At 40.2% G+C, this 13,105-nt stretch overlaps 1 protein-coding gene across 1 annotated transcript; it reads left to right on the top strand.

Annotated features, from left to right (window-relative positions):
- Positions 1–12,971, top strand: LOC311040929 (retinoic acid receptor beta-like). The gene is made up of 8 exons (XM_084051361.1): positions 1–315; positions 3,823–3,977; positions 5,552–5,693; positions 6,916–7,082; positions 7,524–7,700; positions 9,053–9,257; positions 10,542–10,700; positions 11,372–12,971. Exons 1-8 carry the CDS (start codon positions 138–140, stop codon positions 11,581–11,583), a joined length of 1,395 nt encoding a protein of 464 aa, XP_083907487.1. The 5' UTR covers positions 1–137; the 3' UTR covers positions 11,584–12,971.
- Positions 12,972–13,105: the final 134 nt, after the last annotated feature.

Genomic DNA, 13,105 nt, shown 5'->3' with positions numbered 1-13,105 from the left:
TGCACACTCTATAGAATCTATCTATCAGGGTGCCGCTGCATATGCTACACAAATAAGGATTTTGATCGTTCTGTACACTTTGATTGTTATGAAGACACCTCTCGAAAGGACATCGCTTCTTTGAATGAACGCAGAAGATGTTCGACTATATGGATTTTCTTGCTGGTAACGTGGAGATTGTGGATTTTTATACAGCCAGTTCCTGCATGCAGCTGCAGGACCAGGAACAGTCTTTATGTTTTACCTCATGCTTCAGTGAGTTGACAGAGTCGGATTGGCAGGTACATCGGACTCGGAGTGATCGGACCTCGCAATGTAGGTTAATTAAACTTCACGGATGAGAATGTTTATCCTTTTCTGGTGATTGATGGAACCCACGTAAATTAGAATGTTTTGCATCATAAAAAAATATGTTTGATATAGCTTTATAGATGCCGATTATGCCTATTGTGACTGTGAGGTACCCAGTATGAAGATTATACAATTAAGCATTCTATAATAAAATAAGTCGCATTGCAAAAGCAGACATGATCTACATCTGGGGGGGATTTTCGCTCCAAATGGTTGGTTATATAACACTTTAAACAAGTGAGTCATAGGCCTGTACATTGTATCTTTACACTTTAATGATGTAGCTAATTAAAACATTAGAAACCATTTCAACAAATGCCAAATCATTATACACAGTTTTTTTTTTAATAATTTAGGCTATAGCCAAATGGACCAATTTGCAACAGGCCTATTTGAATTGCGGTTATATGCTTTGACACGTTTTATTGTCACATACTATATTTTTATTTAGAATGTGTTATTTATTTTTATTTGTATTACAAGTGTGGGTTGTTGATTGTTTTCTTGGCTTGTTGCTCTTCAAGGATCACAATGCTTTTTGATAATCAGAGTCATCTCTCAGGGCATTATTTTATGTAGGTTTTCACGAGCAAAGTATCCTTGGAATAACAAAACAGCACTATCTGTAAAGGGATGCCTGTTGGAGCCCTGGCTGTTGTCAGTGGTTAGGACTGTAGTTTGGACAGGACAGGATGGTCATTTTGGGGTCACTTTGAGTTCACTGGACGGTCACCAACTCAGGAGGTCAGACAAGGTCCAGACTGTGCCCCACCACACACACACACACACACACACACACACACACACACACACACACACACACACACACACACACACACATACACACACACACACACACACACACACACACACACACACACACACACACACACACACACATTACTCATTTTACTTTTTTATTGTAACTAGTAACAAGGTGATTAGCACAGGATTACATCATATGATATCTTCCATGGTGAACCATTGTCATTACTAATAATAGTACTATTATCCAATCCACCTTCTCAAGTTCTCTTAAAACAAAACAAACAAAAAGCAAAACTTCCTGTTTATCTGTCACCCTCCAACAGTAATATCCTCACATTTTTCTGCAGATACAGATGGTTGACTCTGATACAAATGAGGCATTGTCATATACATCAAACGACACCACCTAAATTGGGGTAACCTCTCTCCCCTCCCCCATTCAAATCACTTAGCGTAGCATTACCTCCCCATACACACACACACACACACACACACACACACACACACACACACACACACACACACACACACACACACACACACACACACACACACACACACACACACACGCACAAATACACTGTGTTCCACTCTCTCTTCCTCATCAGTCAGTTGTGGCATGCTCCTGCATTGTTTTGCATTGGGCGAGAATGCTGGCTAATGGGGGTGTCCTCTTGTTTGACCTGGAGATTCCAGGTTCAACTAGAGGCCACTGGTTCAAGGGGACGGAGATAAGCAATTTTTCTCTTTTTGTCTCCTTTTAAATGTCTTTCTTAGTTGTCTTTTTTTCTTCTGTCAGAGGTTCTGTCCTCTAATGGTAGAGATGATTAGGAGACAGCAGGGAGGCTGGCATAGCCTGTTCTCCCAGTGTGAGAAATGTGCAGGGTGGGATGCTTCTCTGTTCTGATACAAGGCGTGAAATGACCATAATGCTTATCCAAGAAAAATGCAAGTTAGAGTAGCTCATTCTAGGGCTGGGATCCTTTAGGATTTTGACGATTCTGGTTCCTTAAAGATTCCCTCATAGCGGCCGGGTTCCTTTTTATCGATTCCTATATATAAAAAATCTATATATATCACTTTACCATTCATTATCATTTTTGATGAACACAAATTCAATCATTCCTGCATACATATTATTGAAATTGTATAGCAGACATGAAGATTGTGTGATAAAACCGTTCCAAACGGTTCTGGAACAGGTTCCAAATGTGATGGAACTGATTCCGGTTCCTCGGTTCAGGATCCCAACCCTAGCTCGTACTTGATAATAAGTATACTGACTGTTGATCACCTCATTGTATGTGTTGAAACAATCACCACACATGTGACATTCTTTGTATTGTACTATTGTATCTACAGGTGATAAGACCACACAATGACAATTCGTGTTATTTTAACTCATAAGTCAATTTTAACAGCCTCGGATAATAAGCTGCCTTTTCACTAAAATCTGTGTCATGAAATTCAAAGAACTCTTATCTGTTTTATGCTGTTTCTGTCAACGTCCTATAGATATAAACATTTCAGGTGAACTTGGCTCTATCTTTTAAAAGAGGTGATATAGCCTCCAGCTGAGTATTGTATTTTAGAACATCAGAGTTCATAATGTACACCGGAGATAGGGTCATTTGAATCGTTCTATACAAAATACAAATAGGTAGGTATAATTAAGAGTGTCAGGTTTTTTTTAAATAAAATGCTTGTGCTTATTGCAGTAGACAAAAATGAATACCAGAACAATCTAAAATGGTAGTCATACTATTTTCCTTCTGTAGACATTTTCTTTTCTTTTTTTCTTAATGCAAAAACATTCTTTCCCCTTTTAGTCTCAACTGCCTGTAAAGCAAAACAGCTTAAAACCACTTAAACCCTACTGACTCCTTTTGTACCTCTACACCAAATCCCTTTGCCAGCAAAAATAGCTGATCTACATATCTGTAGATCATTGGTTGTAGATCTTCTATTTTCGCCAAATGTTTGTCCCAGAATAGGGTTCTTGTTGTTAAGCAGTCATGCAGGACAGTCTGATCTAATCTCCCATTGGTTCAGCGGAGCAGCTTCTGGGACCAATAGGAAGCTGGGATTGTAAACTGTGTCAGTGTATTTGCAGTGGTTCTCAAAGTGGGGTTCGGGGACCCCCAGGGGTCCTTGAGGGCGTTCCAGGGGGGTCCCTGTCTAAGATTGATAATTAAGAAACAAATGGACCCTTAATGGTCTGTAACTCTGAGAGTGTACAAATGGAACTAAATGGGGTCCGTGGCCTAATGCATACCAAACTAGGGGTCCTTCAAATTCAAAAGTTTGAGAATCACTGGTGTATTGTTGGAAAATAACATTATGCTCAACTTTAGTGGAAAAGATACAACAAAAAAATGTAAAATAATATCTTGCAAAAAGGATAATGAAAAAAAAAATCTAATTGAATGTAATAATTTGCTGACTATTGTAATTGAAAAATGAAACGCACAACTTTTTTCAGTGCTAATTTTGTTGAAACTCATCACTGAGTTTTAGCACATTGAAATACCATAAAATCCTCAGTGTTCCTTTAAACATTTGAAACTTTATAGACAGTGTGCAAATGTGTACACTCTCATAGTTAAATGAACACTCATGACTTTAGAGTTCAGACACTATACGGCAGATAAATGTAACCCTGCATCTTTCCCCTTCTCTCTCCTTGTTACCATGTGTTAGCAGCAGTGGAAAGTCAGAGCTCTAGTTCTGGTTCAGAAGACTTATTTGCCAGTCCCCGATCCCCACTTCCCCCTCCTCGCACCTACAAGCCTTGCTTTGTATGTCAAGACAAGTCCTCGGGCTACCACTATGGTGTCAGCGCATGTGAGGGCTGCAAGGTAAGATTATAATAACTAATAATATTAATTTAGATCCCACTCTGTTTTTTTTGTCACTGTATGTGAAACTTGTCCTCTGCATTTACATATCCTATTTCTGGCCTGGAATCGAACCTGCGACAACCAGCGCCTCTGGCTGCCCAGGCGGGCTCAATATCACTCAGCTAAGATTCAGGGGTCAGGGGTGTCATTTGGAGTCCCAGGGGATGGCAATTGCAACCCCCTAGTGTTTGCATCTAACCTCAAATTCAGTTACATTATGTATATTTTCTCCACCTCTGAATGTTTTCTGTAGAATAATCAGATTTTTAGATCGACACTATTCAATCTCAATCCACTCCCATCCATCTACATGTGACTTGTGACACATGTTGTAGACATGTGTTGTCTCGGCTGCAACTGTCATTAACCACTTTCAACCTGGCATCCCTATTTTGGGGTGAAATAGAAGATATGTCATTTTGGAATTAAATTGATCATGTATTTTAACAGTATGTAACAGCAGCCTACTCCAAAGCTAACACAACATATATAAATCTATGTATCATTTTTAATAATGTGGTTATTGATATTGATATTGATACTTTCAATTAATTAACATTCACATAATAAACAAATTAAAAGAAAATGCCTTTTTTACATTGTGTTGTGTTGTATTATTACATCGTATTTGTCAGTGTAATGAATACAAAATACAAGGCGATTGGAAAGTTCTTGCTTGCAAAAAGTGAAACTTGTATTGCTGCTGCTAAAGCGCATAGCTCAACAGAAGTGCATACTGTATAGAGCAGTTGTACAGTAGATGGCTCCCTATAAAACATGTAGATAATGCGTTTCAAGCTCAGCAATCTTACTCAAGTAACATAAAGTTGGAATGGTGGAAGAGATGACCTAGAAATGACAGAAAACGAGGAAAGTGACGTGAGCTGAGCTCACCTGGGACAGACAAAATACCTTAGAAACTAGAGAGAGAGAGAGAGTATGGGACAGAACACAAAGGGCCAGTGACACAGCAAGCAGAGTGCAAGAGACAAGTAACAATTAGATCTTAAGAAACATGAGAGATCAAGTTCCCCAGATTGCAGATCCACCGTGTAATGAATGAAATCATGACCGCCTAAATACTCATGGGAGCATTTGACTGCTGTGCGTATTTACGTCAAACTCAAGTAGACCTGAACTTTGGCCTTATTAACTGCCTCCATGTCAGGATCATAGTGTTTCGATCAATACTATTGATAATGGCCTTCACAACAGACACAACACATGCATGGCCTCTTTCACAATCTGTTTCCTCTTATTGATGTACTACTGTGCGTCGTTCCATAGTCAATTTGTGTATTAATGTTCCATAGTAAATTGGTGTATTAATGTTCCATAGTAAATTGGTGTATTAATGTTCCATAGTAAATTGGTGTATTAATGTGTAATGCTTTTTTTTTGGTAATGTGCAATATCCTAATATTTAATCTAATTAAGTAAGTTCTTTTAAAAGTTTTGTTCACTTCACTGGGGTTTTACTGCAAATAGTAATGTCTGTGTAACTACACATTCCTTCGCTTGTGTTGTTGTAGGGGTTCTTCCGACGTAGTGTTCAGAAAAACATGGTGTACACCTGCCACAGGGATAAGAACTGCATCATCAATAAGATCACCAGGAACCGTTGTCAATACTGTCGTCTCCAGAAATGCTTCGCTGCCGGCATGTCTAAGGAGTGTAAGTGTCTGGTGCGCTTTAATGCAAGTGAGGCAAATGGTCAGGATTGTGACCTCACCCTATTGATCAAATATTCCTGAAGTCCTTGTATACAGTCTCAGACATAAAAATCTCTGTATAGAAATATCCTGACGTTATTACATTATTTCTATGTTTTACAAAATTATAACACGCAGAGTTGACAATATAGTCTATAGAAAATGAGAAATGATGGAATGTTTTGGTTTTTCAAAATAGATTTGCCAATGTTTTTATTTTCCATGCCTAAGCATTTTGAAGACATCTAAACCTTTGAAGCTCAATATTTGGCTTCCTCTAAAGCTTGAATCAACTTTGGGTGCACTATTGCTTCTTTAACTATTATCCTTCAAAAACATCATGCAGTCCACTACCCACAACTCCTTTGACTCATATAATAAAGTCATTAATGCGGTGGGAGAGGGGGAAGGGTTTGGAAAGTAGGAATGGCTCTGGGACCACATGTTTCATTGTTAGCCCTCAGCACTCAGACACATGCATTACATAAATAGTACATGCGTTAGCCTTGTGGACAATGTACTGCATAACTCCTGCAGGCTGCCACTGTAGCCCATATCCAGAGATTGAGGTGTAATACGATCTCACTGGTGTTTACACAATGACGGACTGGATATAGAGCGTCCAGTGAGAGTGAGAGGCGGAGAGTCCAGCATAGGAGTGCACAGGCACGTCACTTGACGTCAGGCAGCGCGGCAGTAGTTACGTAAGATATGGAACTCCCAACATGTGAATGGCTGCCCGGCCCAGTCATTGGGCTACGAGTGAAACGTGTTGACACAGATACCACAGCGGTTATGAAACTGTATTAAGTTACCTTAAACCAAGTTCATGGACTGCCTGGAATAGAAAGTTGTACTATGGCCCATTAAACGCTGATTCCAGACTCGATTTAGAAACTAAACTGTTTACAAGATTTCACATCATATACAGTAAACACATTCATCATGCCTATCGTATGTAGTGTAGTAACATAACAGTATACTGCTGTTTCAGATGGGAACCTCACATCTTTAAATTCTGAAAAGGATCATTATTTGTCTTTGACATTATTTTCCTTTTTTTACTCAACACTTTAGCATCCTTTAAATAAGAAAATAACACAATTGGACCCAATAACAATGAGCATGACATTTGGAATCCCTTTCACTTATTTCCCCTACATCATCTCATACCCCTTCCCCAGCGGTGAGGAACGACCGAAACAAGAGGAAGGAGAAGAAGGAAGCCGTGAAGATGACCATCATGGAGACCTATGAGCTGACAGCAGAACTCGGCCTAATTGTGGAAAAGATCTGCAGGGCGCACAGAGAGACCTTTCCATCCCTCTGCCAGCTGGGAAAGTACACCACAGTGAGTCACAATAAGGCCTCTGCTACTGTTTTCTATTTTCAACTGTTTTGTCGTCGTTGTTGTTGTTGTTGCTGCTTCATTTCTTTCCCAATTCCTTTCTGATCTGTGATTTTTCACTTCACTGAGTGAAGCATCTGTGTCATTTTAGATTTTAACACACACACACACACACACACACACACACACACACACACACACACACACACACACACACACACACACACACACACACACACACACACACACACACACACACACACACACACACACAAATTGTGAAATCTGTAAAATAGTCAGCAGTCAAGTACACCATGAGTCCTAGTCAGTGGACTAATCATACCAAATAACCAGTATGGTCCTTTACAATGCATTGAATTGGAAAAGAATACTCCTCTCTCTATCTGTCTCTCGCTTTATGTTTCCCCTTTCATCCCACTGCAGAATTCGAGTTCTGACCACAGGATCCAGCTGGACCTTGGGCTGTGGGATAAGTTCAGTGAGCTGGCCACAAAGTGCATCATCAAGGTGGTGGAGTTTGCCAAGAGAGTGCCTGGCTTCACCGGCCTTACCATCGCTGACCAGATCACACTTCTTAAAGCTGCCTGTCTGGACATTCTGGTAGGGCTTTAGTTTCTACCACAAAAAAAGGTTTATACTTCGATTTTAACACTTTGAGGAGAAATAGGTCCGAGTTGATACTATTGTTAGAATATAAAAAAAATCCCGGAAGAGAGAATGCAAAATCAAAATGCAACATTGAAACTGGCTTTCGGTATGATGAAACATATTATAGAAAGTACAGAACACATAAAAAAACAGTAAGAGTAAAGATTGCAGCATGTCCTTGCAGAACAGAAGTTTGGCATGTCAATAAGAACAAAATACCGTAATTGCAGAGAAAACGAACATTAAAACACATTGCCTTGCCATAGTTCATTTTCTCGAATCCCTCTCTGAGCGACTACGAACACAATCAGACAGCAATTCATTCATTGAGAGAGATAGAACACACTTTGTCCACTGTATCTGTCTCCAGAAATGGCTAAATCTCAGAGACAAATTATTAATCACGTCGGAGGTCGATATAAACAAAGAGATCCGTGATAAAATCACCACTCCAGCACTGTATACAGTGAGCGCTGTGCGGGTCTAATGTTCATCAGTCAAAGCAGACCCTGCTTAAGCATGCACACAGTTTGAAGGCTATAATCTATTGATCAGGTCCTGCCACAAATCTCAGCCATTCTTTTAAAATAAAGACATAAAGTGGGCCTGCCAGTCAGAAGAACAGTCAGACTGACAGGCTGTCTGAGAGTGTAAGCCTGAATATATAAGTGTCACTGTGTGCGTGTGCGTGCGCATCCCCGTGTGCATGCACGCATGTGTGCGTGCGTGTGTTTTCCTTATGCATTTCCTCTGTTGTTCACTGCAGACTGTCCTCCTCTGTTGTCATCAAAGCTTTCTGTCTCTGCCAATGGTAATCCACTGTCTGGTTGCCCCACAGGATTTTAATGTAAAATCAAAGCGCTATCACATTGTTTTTTACACCAGGTGTGATTTCCTAACGAGGCATGTTACAAAATTTAATAATGACATTTTGTAACATGATCTGTCTCATATTGCCCTACTTTTTTATTTTCTTTGATTCCTGACCTTTTTCTTGCATATTTATGTTTCTCTTCTTTACATCTGTCATCGCTGATCTGGCTCATCCTCTGTTTTCTGCCCTCTACAGAAACAGATGAATATATTAAACTGCCACAGAGACAGTTAATGCTTATTTTAACGCAAAAGCTTTAGTCCAGTCATAGAGGTCTAAACTGGATTAACTTCCATGGTCCAGCTGATCCACTGATTGTAGGCCACACATGTTCCTGAAGTCCTGACACGGGTTAGTTTCACAGTTTATGGGGTTTTGTCTTTTTGAATCTTTTATTCTATTCTCTCATTGTGTCTCTCCTCCCCTGTAGATCTTGAGGATCTGTACACGCTACACTCCTGACCAGGACACAATGACCTTCTCAGATGGACTGACCCTGACTCGCACCCAAATCCATAATGCTGGATTTGGACCTCTCACAGACCAGGTTTTCACGTTCGCTGGCCAGCTGCTGCCCCTGGAGATGGATGACACAGAGAGTGGTCTCCTCAGCGCCATCTGCCTGGTTTCTGGAGGTACTGCTGTTGATATTCAAGTATAGGTCGTCAAGTTCGTCCTGCAATGCATGTCCTCAAATGCATGTCCTCAACTCAGATAGTAGAGACAATGTGGTTTATGTAAGCCAGAGGCGGAGCTTGCCTTTCCAGCAAATGGGTGTTGGCAACTAAAATCATATACCCAATCATGATATAGTCCAAGTAAAATGTAAATAAGCATGGTGATGTTACAGTAAAAAAACACAACGGGACTATTATGTAGTAGGCAGGGCTGCCAACACTCCTGGATTCCTAGTCTCCTGGTTTTTGACCATATCTCCTGACATTCTCCTGGATCGTGTATCGTGCATGGATCGTGCATTTCTTCTGGTTTTCTCCTGGATTTGTTATCAAACTCCCAAAATTCACCAGAACACAGGAAAATTACATCTACTATGTTAAAAAGTTTCTGGGGGAGGACCCCCAGACTCCCCGGTTTGGGGGTGCGGTCGGTGCATGCCATCATACAGAGATATTAACTTTTAAGTAATGAATGGTTAAAAAAAAAGAAGTAATAAATGGTTATTATTAAAGATGGGTCTTACATTGCTTCAGTCATCAAATCAATTTCTGTAAGCCTACTTTTTTAATGGATGAATTTGTACCCATTATTTTCCAATGCTAGTAAAGCAAGCCTGATAAAAGTATCAAACTCACAAAATTCACCAAAACACAGGAAATGACTTATACTCTGTTAAAAAAAATCAGGGGGAGGACCCCCAGACCCCCCGCTAGCCACGCCCCCAACCAATCTCCTGGATTCTGACAGTCCAATTTTGGCAGCCCTGGTAGTAGGAAAGAAGTATTGTGTTTATAACAAAATCAAATGAGTACGTTTTATCTTTTACACATTCATACTGCACAAGTCTTCACATTTGTTGTCCTACATATCTTTCAAATTGTGTTTTTTTTTTAACTTGTTTCTAAAGTGTAGTTGCTTGTTTGGGCTTGTTTCCTAATGTTGATTAAAACAGTGGTTCTCAAACATTTTCATGTCAGGGACCCCCAAAATAATATGTATTTGTCCAATGACCCCCATCTGAAAATATGTTGTGCCAGGGACCCCCATACAAGATTTGTGTATTTAAAATGTTTAAAATATTCCACATTTTTCACATTTCTTTTTTAAATTTCTTTGAAAATAGCAGATCTAGAAGCTTGTTGTGAGCTTGTGTATGATCATGTGGCCTAGTCGCTTCTTTTGGGCTTTTTTTTCGTAGACCTGGTTGCTTATTTCTCACACTGCTGCTGTCCTGTCAACAGATCGTCAGGATCTTGAGGAGCCGTCCAAGGTGGAGGTGCTCCAGGAGCCCCTGTTGGAAGCTCTCAAGATCTACTCCCGTAAACGTCGTCCCAGCATGCCCCTCATGTTCCCCAAGGCCCTCATGAAGATCACAGACCTACGCAGTATCAGCGCTAAAGGTCAGATTTAACGCGCTGGCAAGCTAACGGAACAATTTCATGAAAAATATGTATAGCATATGTTCTTATAATATTACTACTGTGGCTGCTTTCTTAGCAGTTAGGAATATGGGAGGGGAAATGATCATGCATGTTCCTAGCCAAAACCTGGAAAATTGTTTTGTCTGTTTTGGGGAAGTTGTATTGGTCTCAGTCAGAGAACCAATGTTTTGAGATGTTTTATAGCTCTATAGCTAGTGCTGTAAATGTATGTGAATGCACGAATGTGAATCTAGCTGTGTAACACCCTGTGGTCATATGCGTCATTGTTGCACTGCTCATTGGCATAATATGCCAGGCGATGACCTTTTACCATGTGTACTTACTCCCTGTGCATTTCGTCTTGTAACTTGCTAAATGCTAAATGTAGGTCTGTGTTCGTAACAAAGTATAGCATACCATAACGATATTGGCATCATCATGATCATGTGCTGTTAAAGGACATAAACTTGAAAATGAACCCCTTGTGTTTTGCGTATGTGTTTTGTCTAATATATATATTCCGTCGTACGATGGTGTTCAGGGCCGAAAACTGCTGATCTACAAGCCCACAACAACGCAGCAACTGTTGACGCAGGCAGCAGGCCACTGCTAAAGGACTTCAGTCTAAATCAGGCTTTTGTTTTGTGCAGGGGCCGAGCGGGTGGTCACACTGCAGATGGAGATCCCTGTCTCCATGCCTCCTCTGATCCAGGAGATGCTGGAGGACCTGGAGTACCTGGAGAAGCAGAAGAAGAAGAAGAAGCAGCAGCCTGTGGAGAGCGGTTCTGCAGAGCAGAACCACCTCAGCCCTCCCATGCTCTCCGTCTCCACACAGTACTTAGACACAGGATTGTTCATGTGAAGAAAACAAAACAAAAAAAGCCCTGTATAATACCTCCAGCAAAACCCCTCAAAAGAATGACCACATATAGCTTAATGTTGTTTGACCACTTAAACATGAGTCCCTCATGGCTCTAAACTAGTGTACTTTTCTGTTTTCACTCTACATTAAATATCTTGCTGAAAATAGCCGATCTACAAGCTCACAATGCGTCATAACGCGGCGGATTTTGAAATTATAGATCTGCTATTTTCTGCTATTTTCCCCGCAATACGGATGCAGGGTTTAAGTGGTTAAAAGCTTCATATGAGCTGAGGGGTCCAGAGGGTTTTTATTCTAGTGTTTTACCTCAGTTTCTGCCTCAACTGTATTTATATTTGCATGATATATCACATTGATTAATTTCTTACCTCAATAAATAGCAATACCTTTAGTATTAGAATAGCAAAGTTAGCCAACTTATGGAATGAAGAGATAAACGTGTGAGCTTTTAACATGCAGTGGTAAAGTCTTATTTAGTTGGTTCAGCTTTCTGGATTCATGATTCACTCATGAGAACCACATACAGGAGAAACAAACAAAAAGCTGATTGTGTGAAGGGCTCGGAGGAGTAAGCAATTTTATGCGTACAAAAGGGAAATGTAAATACAAAAGCTTGAGTACTTACAGATAAAGATCTCATAATTACACAGAATGTTTATAACTGGTAGTAAAGTTCACAAGCTGGTGTAACTGAGTATAAGATGATATATGATATGATAAGTATGGATAAAAGAGTGTGTATCAGGCAGTAAGTGACTTGATGTACAGTAATCACAGAAAGTACAGTGGGGTCGATGAGGAGTCATTCAATGACACCTACTGGCCTCTACTGGCCGCCCATATAACTGCAAGACACTTATGCCAACCAAATGGTATATCGTTGCTTTCGGGCAGAAACCTCTTATCTTAACTTTTTGTGTTTTTTTCGTAAATGAATGCCCTACTTGATCATACTACAGCGTCACACAAAAGCATCAAAAGTAGCAGGTCCACAAGCTCGAAAAGCGGCGTGAAGCGACACGTTTTGAGCTCCTGAAAACCTTTTGAATCCTGAAAAGTGACAGTTTTGGACATATGAGGTTTCCAACCGACAGAGACAATATAATATGTTAAATAGCATACGTTAACTTCACATGGAGCCTTTCTTAAAGAGTAATGTCACTCAATTTGAGGATTCTTCTCATATTATAATTTTTGATTGTTTATTTTGTGATCAACTTTTTTGTTGTTGTTTTTGTTTGTTTGTTTTTGTTTTGTTTTTCACCAATTGAGTCATTGCCATTCCCCCTATGTATATAGTCCCTATCACTGCAACCCCCAATGTTGGCCTGCATGGAAGGGTGTAGACCAGTGATTCTCTAGCCTGGAAACCAGACGAATCTGCCAGTGCGGGAAAAAGAATGTGCCCTCTGTGGATTTGGTCTGGCACCGCTCAGTTGTGATTGGATTTCACTCCCTCCGAAGTAGTGAGGGACCAATCAGGGCCCAGTATGAAAATATG

Source organism: Gymnoscopelus microlampas (assembly GCF_963454915.1).
Source record: "Gymnoscopelus microlampas genome assembly, chromosome: 3".
Taxonomy (NCBI): Eukaryota; Metazoa; Chordata; class Actinopteri; order Myctophiformes; family Myctophidae; genus Gymnoscopelus; species Gymnoscopelus microlampas.
This window is presented reverse-complemented; position numbering and strand designations above follow the sequence as displayed.